The following is a 17,496-nucleotide window of genomic DNA, read 5'->3' as shown; positions in this document are numbered from 1 at the left end:
TTTCCTCTTTGTTTCTGAGGTACATTCAAGGTTTATTTTGTTCACTTTATCTTAGCCTGAGGTGAAAATGTCAAGTTTGGTTTAACACTTTGAACATACTGTATCTTCTGATTTACTTGCAGCTATCTATTGGAAAGAGGGGCTTGTTTGACTATGTGAATATAGATACTGGTATGAGAACAGCTTGGGAAACACTGTATGTTGTAGGAAGACATATGGAGGAGTGGGCAGATATTTGTTAGTGGTGCCTGTTGCCTCACAGTGTTACATAGGAAATGGGAATATTGTAGAACTGAGTGTGATCTGTGAGAAGTCCATTATGGTCTATAAATGTTACAAACTCTGCGACTGCACTTTCAGATGCATGCTGGGAGACACAGTTCCATGTTTTAACTGCTTCGTTAGTTCGACAAGCTGAGAGAGGCTGGCTACATTCTCCAAGTTTACTATAATAAAGGATTGTCACCCAAAATATCTGTTTTCAATCAGCTTTGGGTGATAATTGGGCTCTGTGACATGGAGGAATAAGCTCTGGCTGTGGATGCACAGACAATACTTGTGAAATTAATGTTGTCTCTTTCTGGGAGTTCTTGATAACAACAGTAAAAAGGGACAAAAAGATACAATAACCCTCACTAGCTTAAACTGACTAGTCCTACTGGGGGCCTGTTGTACGTAGCCAGCTTGGGATCATATTGATGTGGAAACAGATTAGAAACTGTGCGTATGAATTCATCTTCATGATCTCAGCCCTGCCAGAAGTTAACTAACAGGAATAATATGTATAAACCACTGGCTACTTACTCTGCAGTAGTAATGATGGTGATCTATCACTGGGGGGCTCTAACTGTCTTATCTTGCATCGTGTATGTAATGTAACTTAAGTTATGTCAAGTCTGTAGTGTAATTTCACCTCTGTAGCCAAGAGACGTATTTCAACCCCAACCATCATCTTTCCCAAGACCTAACCACATACTTTTAGTGCTGCAGCCTAACCAGACTGCAACATTTTCACAATGTTAACTTGTGTCACATGTGCATCATAATTCATGTGCTTGCCTGTGGCTGGTCTCCTGTTCTGTTCTGTTCTGTGTTAGTGTGAGGATGTGTGCACATGACCCTCAGAGTGATGACGGCACTCCTGATGAAGGGGTTAATATGCATTGGTCATGGCTTGCCTGGTAATTTGAGGAGCCAAATAATCAAATAAAATAAAAGAATAAATAACTTGTTTTTTAACGTATTGTTGCAGCTCTTAGAATATCTTTAAAACTCCACACTCTTTAATACTGAACAATATTCTTATCCACTATTTGAAGTAGTTCTATCTGATATTTTGCAGCCTGGCAAAACAAAGAAAGACATAAAATAATCAATAAAATAATTGATGCTTCTTAATGAAATCAGATGCCTTATATGAGCTGGTGCTGACTGGCTCATATCGGACATGGAATGAACGGTCAGCATCAGCAGGGTCGAACACGCGCAGACACACGCTCTGGTGGATTCACACTGACGGAGTGACGGAGTGACAGAGTGACGAAGACGATGAGTGAGAAGCAGAGATGGCTTCAGAGCTGCAGAGAGGAGGCAGAAGAGGTGTGAAACGGAAGAATGAAAAGATACAAGGAAGAGAGGTGGAGAGAGACAAAATAAGATGGTAAAGATAGAGATTGAATCCCAGCAGCTGCAGTGACAAAGCGGTGAGGCTTTTAGCGCAGTAAGTATAGATTCACAAACCACCCTGCTAAGCTGGAGCCACACTGCAATGAATAGACCTTTCACACTCCCTACGGGGGCTGCTGTGCACGATGTGTGTGCGTGACGGAGGGAAAGCGAAAGGGAGAAACTGTGTATAAGCATGTTTCTGTGTGTGCACACAGCAGCAGAGAGTGACGATTAGTGACTTAACAGGATGTGTTGAACCTAAATTTAGAAATCCTGGATCTTCTCTTCCAAAAGATAACCACCTCAGGTCTGAGCTGCAAAACAGACTGCACTTAGGAGCTGGTGATCAAACGGCCGATATTCCGATTAGCGGACAGCCTGCTCTACCTCGGAGCCACGATTTATTGTGATAATATTAATTTCCCCTTCAGCCTCACATCAGGTGACATCACTGACCCACTACATTGTGGGACAAGTCATGATGGCCTCTCCCCCACCTCAGCAGTGTCCTTGGACTAAACTGGTGTGGTCATGCAGGCGACCAGAGGGAGAAAAGAAAGTCAGTGTGCTTTAAGTTTTCTTTCTTTTCTTCCTCTCATCCAACAATGGAAGCCGCAGAGTTCACTGATTGCTCTCCTACAGATTTATTTGCACACTGCTAATGCAAAGTTCTGTCTCCCGCTGCCTCATATTACTTTTGAACCAGAGGGAGGCTTTTATTGTGAAGCAGTTACAGGAAATGAACAATTACGTGTCATCTTAGCCATCTAGGATATCACTCCCTGGTGACTACTATAAGGCACTATAGCATCTGCACTATATCATACACAATGGAACAAACAGAGCAGTCTCCACAGCGTGAACATTACTTTCTGCGAACAATCCCAAGATGCAAAAGTCAGAGCTGATGCGAAATGACTGTAAATCATAAATGTTCAAAATCTCAGTTTAGCACTCACTGCAGAGTAAAGCACTGAGAGCGGGTTATACAGGGATCAATGAGCAGACGAGGCCGTGATGTCACACTCAGATCAGCTGCTGTATGAGGGCCACATCCACTGATGAAGGCCACAAGCTGAGCAGCACTGGTGTCACAGGACAGGTGTTCTTTGTAGTAAAGACTTTTCTCACAGACAGTTTCTGTGGGGAAAACAAGAACCGATGAGGGAATAATGGACACAAAAATACTATAATGGTATAATTTTACTACTAATATAAATAAGAATGATCACTGTTTCGGGTGCACAGTGTTAAAGGCGTGTGCTGGCCAGGGGCCTGCGTGGTACGTCACACACACACACACACACACACACACATCTCTCTACTCTCACCTAAAAATTGCCCAAACATTGATACAAACAGGTTTTTGACTTGGTGAATTATAATTGTGACCCCCAAAGCAACGTTACTTTCCAAATGTATTTTTCTGTTTCTGTCAGAAATGGATTTTCACAGCTACTCACAGCTATTGTTCATTATAAATGCATGTTTATGGCCCAGTTTTCTCAGCAGAGCAGGGAAAGATTGCATGACAAAGCGACAGTGAGCTGGTTAGATAAAGACCTGCAGGCAAAATGTGCTTTCTATACACAAACAACACCCTTCACAATTCTGTCCCGTTGAAGGAACAGAAAAACACCCAGCGTGCATCACGACCAGGGATTCAGTGGATGACATGGACATTGGAAGTGTCATACTGTAAATGATGTCAAATCACTGCATATGTTGCATAGAACAACTTGTTTAGGTATTGAAATATAGAATATGTTGCTGCTTTTTGTGGCATATAGAGACTTTTTTCTTTGATAATGGGGGATTGTTGCTTGTTCCAGGGTCTCTTCTTATCCTTGATACTTGGAATATGGCTCAACAACTCTTTAAGCCATCCTCATTAGTTCCACTGGTACAACCCCGAGGCTTAATTGCTAATCTTATCAATCGTAACTGTTATTGCTTTAATTTTTTTCTAATGGTACATATTCATATGGGTCTTGCTGATTTATTGTGTTTTATCTACTGATATAGTAATGTATTTCACTTTTATTGCTATTTGATTGTAGTTCTGTTTGCTTTCAATGTACATACCACAGCACTACTGAAAATAAGGGCCCTTCCTCCATGTATTTTTCTGAGGTTTTACATAAGCAAATGAACGACCGAATGAATGAACCAATGAAAGAATGAATGAATGATCCAGAAATGTAGCATAACGAGGATTAACATGAATAGAATGAATGATTACATGTCTATTTAGGCAGCACCTAAACAGACATCTACTAGTCCCTTCTCTTAACTGAACAGGTTTTCAGTCTCTTTGCTCATTTGTAAAAAGGTGTATTTAATCCCCCAGCAGTTTCACTGTGTTTGCATTAATCAGACAGATTAATCAGGCTGTGAGGTGAGTATGGTTCATTTAATCAGCTCTCTGTTCTCTGGAGTATCGACTGAATCATAGGAGAGTGGACAAGGACGCCCATATATAGTCACAGTGTGCATCCTGTCACAGTGGTTTTGCAGTGGTCATGTTTGCTGATCCCTTCATGTGCACATTAAAAATCACTGCACAATGTAACAGCACGACTTAAAAACAGCAGCATCCACAGCTGCAGCTGTACAAAATAAGTGAAGCACACAGTGCGGAAAATGGGCAGCAAACAACATCCTTAAAACATGTTCCCTCTGCACAAATGTGGTGTCATCAGCCGCCTGAAGGCAGAACAGGTTGTGTGTGTTGGGTGTGAGGGGTCTCTGAGAATACGCTTGTGCTTTTATGGCACTGCATGCTGATGGAAATGTCCTCTTCGGAGGGAAGCTGTCAACCAATGTGTCTTTGTGGGTTTGCACTGATGAACACAACTCTAGTGACTTAAATCCACTTCAGTAGTTAATACTTAGACATATAATCACTTCATTATCATTGATTGTGAGTGTATAGTGTGACTTAAGAGAACATTTAGTACATTAAAAAATAAATGAATGAAATATCCATAATCCATCTGTAAGACTTCCTCATGCTCAGTGTCTCCTTCCCTCTGCTCTGTGCTGGGAGGGTTTCACGTAAATTAAAGAGGCTCTTCTCAATGTTTTCACACAAACAACAGATCAGATGACCATGTTTAATGTGAAAGGTGGCGCTTGTAGTGACAAACCTACAGAGAATCATCACCTGACTCTGCAGTTCCCCTCAGCTCTGCAGACGTGTCGGTCTACTAAAAGGCTCTACAACACTCTGTGCCCTACTTTCCCGGCACCTAACGGCAGACAGACACAATTAGCATCCAGCCGGTCAACATAGTGGAGCGTGTAGCAGCCACAGAGGCGGATGTGATACTGGTCGGATAATCTTATGGTTACCAGATACATGACTCCAGATCGATGCTAATGTAGCTCAACACGTTAGCAGTATTAACTTAAGGGTGATAATATGTCAATATTGTTTTGCTGCCCCCACGTGGCAAAAAAAATCGATTCATGTAGTTTTAAGTTAATGCAAGTAAAATATTTCAACCTAAAATATTTCAACCACAGCTTTAAAAAATGAAGTAGTATTATTGCCCAGAATTGCTTCTTTCAGCGCATCCGTCATTATTTAACACAAAACAATTCAAGATCTTGAAATAATAACTCTGCACATGTTCCGTTAAACAAAGCCATACGAATTATTGCGCCAAGAAAAACAAGACTTTGTCAGACTGAAAATGTAAGTGGATGATCTGACAACAGAGTGAAGTCTAACCGCTTCTTGATTTGTCATTTGCACACGTCTCGATCTACGATTTCTCCGCAGCGAGAAAAGAAATGATTATTCATAAGAGGCTTGTCATCCTGTTATCCAAAAGAAAATAATTAGTTGTCACACTTCAACATTTGTCACAGAGAAGTGATTTTGCCCAGCTACATGTTACCACAGAGCCTCACCTGCTCAGTGACAGTGTTCCAAGTACTAAATGATGCTAATTGCCGACAATATGATTGATATTTCTTCTGCAGCGCAAATTGTGCTGGAAGTAAATGTCTGACATGCATTAACATTTTATGACAGGCCATCAAAAAAGAGGCATTGAAGCCTCTAATGTCTTTGATGGAGAGTTCAGGAAAGTAAAACAGAGCAGCAATGAGACCTGTCAGACAGTACGGACGGAGCAGAACGAGGGAGAGAACGTCTCTCTCTCTCTCCCTGTCTCCCCCTCTGGTGTTTCTCTCATTCTCAGCCTCTCTCCATACACCATCATGATCTGTACACAGAATCCTTCTCTTCCATTTCCTCTGCAGCTCCGGCACATGTGCACACTCTCTGGCAGAATGTGGCTTGCACATTGATAACCTTTTTTTTTTTCAGCTCCTGCAATGCATTCTGGGACTCACAGTGTGATGATTAGGTTGTTTCATGTTTATTCATTCTTTATTTCTTTCCTACTTCTAGTGTAGTTTTAGTCAACAAAAGTTAATTAACAGAGACAATGCTGCTGGTTAGTCAAGCAGCTTCATCAAGCTCTAAAGAAGAGATGTTTTTCTGATTTGGATATTTTTTAAATTGGTTTATTTGTCCACACATCCACTTTTCACAATATCGATACGTTTTTGTTTCCAGAACCTCCCTTTTCTTTAGTTTGGGCCTCAACAGCAGGTAAAGAATGTTTTTGTCATAGTATTTGATGGTGAAATTGACATTTGCAGGGATATTTTTTCAATTTTCATGCTGGAATTGGTTTGTTTGCCAAATGACTTTAAATAACACTAATGACGCTACATCTCCAGCATCCTGTTTTCACAGGAAATATATCAAATTAAGGAGGCAAGATGGCGTTCTATGGGGTCTTGGAGAGGTCAGGGGATACTGTACACACATCACCCACACATATTAGATCAATTTGCTTATCATCTCAGATATGCATTTGTATCATTGAGATGTCATGTGGAAGTCTGGAAATAATATGATTCCGCTGCTGTGTCTTATATCTAAATGAGTTTTTACGGTAAACAGATTAAAACTGGCTCAGTGCTGCTTTAAAATGAGCTTTTAAACATAGCCAGCTCTGGGCCAACAGTGTTTCAGCACAATGCACCATGCTGCAATTACACATCAGGCCTTTTAATTCCTATCTTCATCTCCATCACTCCTCCTTTCTCCCTCCATCATTCATCCAGTATGGCTGCTGTCACGCTTTCTCCCCCTCTCTCTCCCTCAGTGGCACACTGGATGACATGAATGAACAAACACAAGGAGCAGTAGATCCCTCAAGGACACACACATCACACAACCACTTAGAGCACTTCCGTAACCTAATAGTGTCAGACAAAATGAGTCAGGAGATCATCTGATAGCAGCAGCCAAATGAATCACATTGGTGTGTGTGTGTGTGTGTGTGTGTGTGTGTGTGTGTGTGTGTGTGTGTGTGTGTGTGTGTGTGTGTGCATGAACAAGCACACGTGTGGTTACCGTTATCAGCAATATTTATTCAGTATTCCTCATGTTAAGATTATTGGAGTGAGTGTGTGTGTGTGTGTGTGTGTGTGTGTGTCCTACCGTCTTGGGGCAGTGAACATATCGTGCCAGGCTGATAATCAGGTCATGCGTGATGGGGTCAACCAGGTTCCTGAAGCTGGCGTAGCGGTACAACACGTCATCCAGAGATGTTGACTCCATGCCCAGGTCCTACACACACACACACACACACACACACACACATTAAATAACCATTATATCCTCACTTACGCGATTGTACATACAGTACTCATAGAGGCGAGGCAAGAGGATCTATTTATAAACCACATTTCATGCACATGGGAGAATTCAATATGGCTTCACGTACACACTACATATTGTTTCCTTTATAAGCTAATACAGAAAGGCACATTTACTGTACACATACACATAAATGTGTGTGAGTGCAAGAAACACTTGAAAGGCTTTTACATTTTCTACGCTGCTTTGTAAACTCGCTGACCCCCCTGAGCATTCCATGAAAGCCTGTTGCTCTGCTTCCCTGCTGGTGACTGTCTGCTTGCTGGTGAGGGGAAATCAAAATTTGTCACATCTCAGGCTCCATCAAAGCTGACGATGCATAAACCCGTTAGCAGAGCTTCACGCATGAACAGCGGTCTTGTTGAATCTTGAAAAGTCAACATGAATGACACGTCTACTGAAAAAGAAATTCAGGTATTTTAAGGAGCATTAAAAAAGCTGCTGTCACCAGCGCTGGCAGTACATCTTCAACCTGAAGCCAGACTTATTTCATTTAAACAAGACTACAAGTCTGAAGCACCGTTAGCGCCCCCTATAAGCTGTAGTGTTCCTTCGTACCACAAAGTGTCGGACACAATGATTGATGTGACAGGCAGCTATTATGCTCCTCCAGCCTTACAGGACAAAACGTGAATGTGAGTGTGGGAGTAAAGGAAAGGTCACGGGTTCCCTCGGTAGCATGAATGTGTTGATTTCATGGTGCCTATCAAATGGTAAATGGTCTGCATTTGTATAGCGCCTTTCTAGTTATTTCAACTACTCAAAGCACTTTACATGACATCCTCATTCACCCATTCACACATCATTCATACAGGAGGAATGTAATTTGGAGGAGACTATTCTTTCATACTCATTCACACACTGAAGCCATGCTAAAATACAGGTAGAAAACGTATCCCACAGAAAGCGTTACCAACTGACATTCGTCCTCTATGGACCGTGTGCACGCTCAAGGCTTCAGCTTCAGCCATGCTAGCAGCCGGGCTCTATGGGTGGATCACTCTCTCTCACACTCACTCTATGGATCACTCTTGAAATATCTAATGGATGGGCCAAAACTACTGCACAGACACCTGTGGTTTCCACACGATGAATTCTAATATTTCTATGACTTTTATCTAGCGCCTTCATCAGGTCAAAATGAAAAATGTGTCCACTGCTTTGGTTTATAACAAATGACCTAAAGACACTCCTAAAAGCCTGGCTGTACTTTGCGTTTAGTGCTAATTACCAAGTGTTAGCATGGTAACACACTAAACTAAGAAGGTGGGCGAGGTAAGCGCTATGCTGTCTAAACATCTGCACGTTACCATGGAGATTTTCTCGACACCAGCTATAACGCACTTGTTGGTCATGCTGCGCACACTTCAGGCCAAACCCCAACAGCTTCCATCTGTGGCAGTAAGATGTTAATAAGATGCAATACAATAATACCAACACAACCATTTTAGCTCATTTAAAAGAAGCTATATACTATTTATTTGTCTGGTTTCACAAATACGTAACAATAAAAGTAGCAAATTTATGGGATTTATCTGACCGTCAGCACTTCATATGACCGTCTTGTTCAGACTTGCAGACTTACAGATTTGCAACAAGACAAGTTGAAACTTGCAGCTTCTTTCAGTGCACCAGTCTGCAGCGTTCTGAAACCTGCCAGTTTGCACCAGTGCAGCTAGATGAGACGGTGTATCTACTCCGCAACAATGACTCTGTACCTCCATTCTAGCTGCCAGCTTTCAGACTTTTCTGTAGCTGAATAGAATTTGTTAAATCTTAACATATCAACGAGGATAGTGAGAGTGAGTTATCTGCTACAGTTGCATTTCTAGGTAAAAACATACAGGTTCCTGACTTGAGCAGCTCACTTTGCTACAAGCTGGGCCAGACGGGCCAGTTTCCACTGCTGCAACGTTCTGAAACGGTTTGGACTCGTTTTGAATCTTTGGTCTGAACTGGACTTAAGCTGTGAATGCTCCCAAGGTAAAGATGTTTTTCTGTTCTTTCAGTTCTGTTGACAATGCGTGAATGCAGCACCAGTTGTCATGGAGATGGTTTGGTTAAGCAACACCACCTGCTGCTGAAGGCCATGAGATGTGGTCGAAAGGTCTAGAATGAACCTTCAAAGTCAATTAGAATACTTTTATAGACTATATTCTGACCGATGCCTTCTTGATTTGTGTGTTTTGTAAAGAATTATGGATCACTTTCCTTTCAGCATAGTTTGAAAATGATCATTTAGCCTTTTGGGATTTTTAGATATCTTTACTCAGGGTTTAGCACCCGCCTCTGTGTAATCAAAGGTTGTCGTGGTTGCAGTGGGCTGCTCTCTATTGTGAGGCGTTCATGTTAATCTGGCCGTACCCTTTATTTGTCTCAGTAACCAGCCAATCAGACAACAGCCTTTACGACCAGCTCTTGGATGAATGACACACATGTACTAAGACAAACACACACACACACACACACACACACACACACCGCCGAGCGCTCTGGCACAACACTCTGTATACACAATATGTAATGGGTCTGCTTCTCTCTCTACACCTCTCATTTGGCTGCCAATGACACTTTCTGAATGCATTTTAGACTGTTGGTAAGTGTGCAGGCTCTGCAGTGGCTGCACATAGATTCTTGTGTGTTTGGGTCTGGTTGTGCAGACGGTGTGACAGGGCTGAAGAGAGGTGTGTGTGTGTGTGTGTGAGAGAGCCTCCTACAGAAAGGTATGACTCACTGAATCAGATTCCATGCTGCTTATTGTTTTGCGTAGGAAGGGCAGTAAATAATGACACGCGTCTTGACTGAATCACATCACACACACACACACACACACACACACACACACACACACACGAGAGCAACATGAATAGCTACACGGCAGGTGAGAGAGACCTGGGATTAGTGCATCGACAGGTGGGTGTTACGATGTGTCCTGTTGGTGACCAGGATACAGACTGAGTTTCCAGTTGAGATCAAACGGCTTCACCTGATGCATTGTGGGTGCATCGTGTCTCACATCAACACAGCAGCCTTACACCCCTTTCTGGTGGCCATTTGGTCACGCAAACATATTATAATTGGAGGCAGAGGAAATAGCATGACAATATTCGGTTTTAGTCTCCATGTAGGTTATGAATACAGACGACAGCTGTGGTTTCTGCTGTGTGTTCAAGGGCGACTACTTGAGGCGACATGAGGGGATACCGTGGTTTATCGGTCAAAAGTTAAATGAAGAGATTGATGTCATTAAGGTCTTTATGCCTAAAATGTCAAATCATTTCCCTGAATAGCTGATGAAGAAATGAACCACACTGATTACATTTTCTTGGTGGTAACATGTCCACTGTTCAGTAAACAACAAAACATTTGGATGCTTTTTTACATTTTCATGCCTTAAAAAATGGCACAGGTGCCAAAAAAACTGAAGCAATACAGATGAATTCTGTGTGTGTGTGTGTGTGTGTGTGAGGGTGAGTCAGAGGAGCTCAAAATAAGTCTTTCCTCATCGTGTGATGAGGATTTGAGGCACACTACAAATAGATCAACCATGAATGAAAATGAACCTTTCAGTTCACTCTAATCTGAGCCCAACGATTCTTGTGTGTTTACCACGTATTTCTCATGCTGTGGGGAGTCGCCTTCCTTTTTGGGGACAAAATGTCCCCCAAGTCCCCATAACGTTAATCATTCCATTTTTGGGTGAGGACTTGGTCTAAAGTTAGGATTAGAGGGAGGGCAGGGCTCAAGGAAAAGAATGTAAATCAATGTAAAGTCTTCTGAAGAAACTGTGTGTGTGTGTAAGCGTCTGTATTTGAGGAGATGGTCTGTGATGGTAAGAAGTAAAAAACTGTGAAACATATTGAAACAATAACAAATAAAAGATGCCCTCCAGTAAAGCCATACATTATTAACAGTGCGCTCTCATGAAATATACATGTGGAAGACAAGATAAAGCTGCATAGTCTACTTCCTTGGACATTAAGAGCGATAGAGTGTATGTACACACACACACACACACACACAATTTTATGCAATGAGGAAAACGGTGCAGGCTTTTCTTTCATTAGGAAGCACCACCCACACTAATTAGAGCCGGCCACATGAAAGCGGTGGTCTGAGCCCAGCTGAACAGGAACAAAGACCGAGCACACAGCAGCTCAAGTGCTCAGCGGCTCTCTGGGGAATAACGCTGACCAGCGGCAGCAGGACACATATATGAAGCTCATATTGACCTTTATTGCAGATCACATCCTGAGCGGGCAGAGCCATTTGCCCCTGATGCGATGGAGGTTCTTTGATCATGTCAATAATGAAAAATTACTTTTATTATTAAGATTTACATCTTAAAGGTCTGACAGAAGAAATTGCTCCAGGTTGTACAGATTTAAAAGTAGCTACTGATCGCTCCATGTTAGAGCCCTGTGCAGCCACACAGGTGCCATCAGTCATTCTGGCTAATTCAGCTTGATATTTTGATACGTCACAGGACGAGATGCACAGCGTGAAACAAAGTTAAATGGATCACTGTATGAAAACTGCACTTGGAACAGACTGTACAGACACACCGTACAGACAGACTGCACAGGCTGCAGGCAGCACTCACACGGCAGTGAGACCAAAAAAAAGAAAAACCCCTGGGAACATCTACACGACGAATCCCAGCGTTGGCTGCCAATCTTTTCTGTTTTTTTGTTCTTACGATTTTATTTGCAAATTTCAGCACAGTCACTTCTATATTATATATATATACAGTACAGGCCAAATGTTTGGACACACCTTCTCATTCAATGCGTTTTCTTTATTTTCATGACTATTTACATTGTAGATTCTCACTGAAGGCATCAAAACTATGAATGAACACATGTGAAATTATGTGCTTAACAAAAAAGTGTGAAATAACTGAAAACATGTCTTATATTCTAGTTTCTTCAAAGTAGCCACCCTTTGCTCTGATTACTGCTTTGCACACTCTTGGCATTCTCTTGATGAGCTTCAAGAGGTAGTCACCTGAAATGGTTTTCACTTCACAGGTGTGCCTTGTCAGGGTTACTTAGTGGAATTTCTTGCCTTATTAATGGGGTTGGGACCATCAGTTGTGTTGTGCAGAAGTCAGGTTGATACACAGCCAACAGCCCTATTGGACAACTGTTAGAATTCATATTATGGCAAGAACCAATCAGCTAAGTAAAGAGAAACATCATCACTTTAAGAAATGATGGTCAGTCAGTCCGGAAAATTGCAAAAACTTTGAATGTGTCCCCAAGTGCAGTCGCAAAAACCATCAAGCGCTACAACGAAATTGGCTCACATGAGGACCGCCCCAGGAAAGGAAGACCAAGAGTCACCTCTGCTGCTGAGGATAAGTTCATCCAAGTCACCAGCCTCAGAAATCGCAAGTTAACAGCAGCTCAGATTAGAGACCAGATGAATGCCACACAGAGCTCTAGCAGCAGACACATCTCTAGAACAACTGTTAAGAGGAGACTGCGTGAATCAGGCCTTCATGGTCAAATAGCTGCTAGGAAACCACTGCTAAGGAGAGGCAACAAGCAGAAGAGATTTGTTTGGGCCAAGAAACACAAGGAATGGACATTAGACCAGTGGAAATCTGTGCTTTGGTCAGATGAGTCCAAATTTGAGATCTTTGGTTCCAACCGCCGTGTCTTTGTGCGACGCAGAAAAGGTGAACGGATGGATTCTACATGCCTGGTTCCCACCGTGAAGCATGGAGGAGGAGGTGTGATGGTGTGGGGGTGCTTTGCTGGTGACACTGTTGGGGATTTATTCAAAATTGAAGGCATACTGAACCAGCATGGCTACCACAGCATCCTGCAGCGACATGCCATCCCATCCGGTTTGCGTTTAGTTGGAACATCATTTATTTTTCGACAGGACAATGACCCCAAACACACCTCCAGGCTGTGTAAGGGCTATTTGACCAAGAAGGAGAGTGATGGAGTGCTGCGCCAGATGACCTGGCCTCCACAGTCACCGGACCTGAACCCAATCGAGATGGTTTGGGGTGAGCTGGACCGCAGAGTGAAGGCAAAAGGGCTAACAAGTGCTAAGCATCTCTGGGAACTCCTTCAAGACTGTTGGAAAACCATTTCAGGTGACTACCTCTTGAGGCTCATCAAGAGAATGCCAAGAGTGTGCAAAGCAGTAATCAGAGCAAAGGGTGGCTACTTTGAAGAAACTAGAATATAAGACATGTTTTCAGTTATTTCACACTTTTTTGTTAAGCACATAATTCCACATGTGTTCATTCATAGTTTTGATGCCTTCAGTGAGAATCTACAATGTAAATAGTCATGAAAATAAAGAAAACGCATTGAATGAGAAGGTGTGTCCAAACTTTTGGCCTGTACTGTATATATATATATATATATATATATATATATATATATATATATATATACACACATATATATACACACACACACACACATACACATATATATATATATATATATATACACACACACACACACACACACACACATATATATATATATACACACACACACACACATACATACATACATATACATATATATATGTATGTATGTGTACATATATATATATATATATGTATATCTAGTAGCTGGTGCTGCCTCTGGGTCTCTACGCAGGTCTCTGTTAGGGATCACGCTCATGCTCCAAACAATGAAACACCACCAACCGTATGCTATAATGTTTCCCATCTAATACCTCCATTACTGTCACATGACCGCCTCTCTAATCTCACAAACAAAGTGGTTCCTTCATCAGTTTAAAATGATCGATTTACACCAGGTTTGTCCAGTTCAGACTGGAGCTATTGACTAACGGCAGCGTCAGGCTTCAAATATTAATGGCAACCACAAGACAACAGCCTCTCATTATCTGACAAAACACTGGTCACATACCATGAGATGAGTTAAAAAGCCCATGCAGCTGTTTACAGCAAACTAAATTTAGAGTTTTCCACAGACTGTTTGTCATTGTTTAGTGATGTGCTTCCAGGCAGCCCAGGGGGAAGTGGGGAGGAGATGCTAGCTTTGGTTTCAAGTTAATTGAAGGCAGTGATTAAGAAGGTGGCCTCCCCATTAGCTCTTAACAGAGCTCCTGCTTGATTAATCAATGTCTATTTAATCTGAGCCGTCCGGCCATCGCCATGCTTTCCATGGTGACGTGGAGGAGAAAGCCACTGAGGAGAGACTCTGACATCCTTCACAAACAAGCTCTCTCCTTCATTTCATTCCTTTTTCTTCTGTCATTATCTCTTTCGTTTGTCTCCAAGTGTGTCTGTCATCGCTCACCACCTCTTCCTCTCTTTTTCTTCATCACTGTTTGTTGCACTCACTGTGTGTTTTTCCCTCTCTGCTCTCTTTATCCTCAGTAATTGTCTTTATCCAATTCATCGTGTGATCTGTCCGTCATGCACTGTTCTACCAGAGTAAAAACCCTCCACAATATGAAGCGACTGATGGTTATGTCACTGCTTCCAACCTTGTTTTCCTGACCCAGTATGAAAACCTGTTGTTTTCATCCTCAGTTCAGCCTCCTTTGGCCTGCAGCTCTCTGCTGATGCAAAATAAAGGGCGCGCATTCCTCCTTCAATCTGAAACATCGCAGCATGTCACCATATTGTTAACTGGATGGATGACCTAGTTGGAGAGCTCGTGCTTGTGGACGTTTCCTTTTCTGTAATCCCCAGCTCCACAAACAGCAGCAAGGACAAATCCTCCAGAGGTCAGAAGAGCTTGACCTCAACCCGTCCCCCGCTGGATGAGAGCTCAGTCAATGTCTCTTTTCTGCCGACGCTACGACAGACCGCTCGGTGCTTCACTAACATCATACATAACAAGATCAGTTCAACAGATGAAACAAGAAACCATTTCAAAACATTTACAAGGCATATGATGGCAGGACAATGTAGTCCACTGAGTGCTGATGAAGCAGGGTATGACCCGATGGCCAGCGACGGCCACCGTCTGCGACGTGAGCGCGTTTTAGAAATGCATCGTGACTTGCTGAAACACATGTAGGCAAAAGTTATTATGAGTTGTGCTACTCAAAAAAAATGTTAGTAAAAGAAACGTATGAGTCTACAAAAAGAAAGAGGGGAGCAACAAAACTCCAAAACTGGGTGGAGAACAGCGACTGGTATGTTTTGGACAGGTCACTGGCGATTCTCTGCAAATTTAGAGAATCCTCTATTCATTCTATATTGTGGTGGAAGCGGACATCTCCGATGTGGGGGTGGGGGGGGGCGTTTACATCTACCAAATACCAAATTACTTGTTTCTACGACTTGTGTGAATTGTGATTTATGAAGTTTGTTTGCACCAGTTTGTGACTTAACTTTGATTTCATGTCGGAGTCCGACAGGTGCACCCCTGATGGGGAAAGACTCGAGCCGCTCTGCTGTTTTGTTGCGCCTCCACTCAGACTGACTCTCCTCCTCCTCTGGGGTCTGACACAGAGAGTAATCCCCTACTCCTAACGATGAAGGATGGAGAGGTGTCCTTCGTCTTTAAGCCACTTTGCCTCGCTCCTCTGTTTGCCATTGATTCATGGATTAACAATCTAAATGGGTTTGATCAGAAAACTGTAAACAGCAACAGAGAGGAGCTGATGGAAATCTCCAAAGCTCAAACACTGAACTGTGAACACAGTGTGTGTGTGTGTGTGTGAGCTGGAGGATCTGTTCCCTATGGGTGAGTCATGGGGGGGATAAACAGCGAACAATGGCAGCATATGGATTCACCTACAGAGATGATAAAGCTGCTTCTCCTTCACTATATTCTCTGCATTTCCCCCTAATCCCAGTGATGAACATCTATTCAGATTTCCATAATTTCACTCCTGTTACGCTCAGATCCTCCCTTTCTTTACAGCTTTCCAAATGCTCCAATTCAACTGGTGGCATTTTAATTTTCCTGCTTCTCTTTTGTTTCTCACCACAGCAGATTCTTTCAGTCTGCTGCTGAGGCTTCTCCTTCTCTCTGTAGCAACAACAACAACAGCAGCCGAGCGCTGCAAACGTCTTGAAAGACGGCGATAAATCGTAGCAGTCTCCACATTGTGTGAGTGCAGCAGGGCCAGGCTGAACACAGCAGGTGGGGGGGGCTCCTGTTCAGCCGTACAGCCAGAGAGGCCTTCATCAGTAATGTAGGCAGTTAATATCTGAATCTGTCCAGTCAGTGTGTCAACAGTCAGTCAGTCCGTCTGAGCCTGCAGGCTTCTGTATCAGCATCAGTAATGACATCCACTGGGGAGGAAGCAACATGTTTAGGGTGAAAAGAAAACATTGACACCCACACACACAGAGCAGCTACCTGTCGGAGGGTCTTCAGCATCTCTGTGGCCTCGTCCTGCTTGCCCTGCTTGGCCATCAGCATCATCTCCTGGATCATGCCAATGCGCCGCTGGTAGGGCGGCGGAGTCCCACCACGGCTCAGCCGGTCCCCCGACTTCAGCATGAGGGAAGCCAAGATGTCACCCCGCTCTTTGGTGGGCGTCCGCTTCCAGCTGTGCTGAGGGCTGGCTCCCCCAGGCTCCTGGCCTTTAGTCTGCTTGGCACCCATAGCGCTGCGTCAAGGGGAACTGTGACTACAAGAAGAAGACTAGTTCCACCAAGCAGTCATGCAAAGGCTGGTTTGACTAATGTCAGAGATAGTTGGCTCATTCAAATGTCTGCAGCTGATCACATCTTTCTACAAGCCTGACAGGAGAAGCACTGAGAGCAACACATTCAAAAACTGTTGAAGAAGTCCATCATCAGTCAGCTGCACACAGAGGAGCCACTGTTCCAGGAGCCCAGGATAACACTCCTATTCATTAACAAGTGGAGCTACTAGTTTTATGCTTTTGGAAACTAATCCCACAGAGTGAAGCTCAGGTCGGGAACAGGTCGGAGGATGGTGCCTGCAGCATGGCCGCAAAACACGGAGGGAGCGAAGTGAGGATGCAGGACAGCAGCCCGTGGCCCGCAGCAGCAGCAGCAGCAGCAGCAGCCTCCTCCTATCCCGAACACAACTTCAGCACGTCTCCAACACGTTCAGCGTCATCTTCCTCTTCGGTAATCCTCTAAAACA

At 43.2% G+C, this 17,496-nt stretch overlaps 1 protein-coding gene across 1 annotated transcript in view; it reads right to left on the bottom strand.

Moving 5' to 3' along the window:
* Positions 1-16,986, bottom strand: part of lrrc75a (leucine rich repeat containing 75A) — a 44,772-nt gene extending 27,786 nt beyond the window's left edge. Inside the window, exons 1-2 of the mRNA XM_070829665.1 lie at positions 16,738-16,986; positions 7,196-7,324 (exon numbers count right to left, since the gene is read on the bottom strand). Coding sequence (XP_070685766.1) covers positions 7,196-7,324; positions 16,738-16,986 — 378 coding nt within the window. The remainder of the gene's footprint in view (positions 1-7,195; positions 7,325-16,737) is intronic.
* Positions 16,987-17,496: the final 510 nt, after the last annotated feature.

The sequence above is a fragment of the Pempheris klunzingeri genome, chromosome 4 (assembly GCF_042242105.1).
Source record: "Pempheris klunzingeri isolate RE-2024b chromosome 4, fPemKlu1.hap1, whole genome shotgun sequence".
NCBI lineage: Eukaryota > Metazoa > Chordata > Actinopteri > Acropomatiformes > Pempheridae > Pempheris > Pempheris klunzingeri.
The sequence above is the reverse complement of the archived record's forward strand: the minus strand, read 5'-3'. Positions and strand labels throughout refer to the sequence as shown.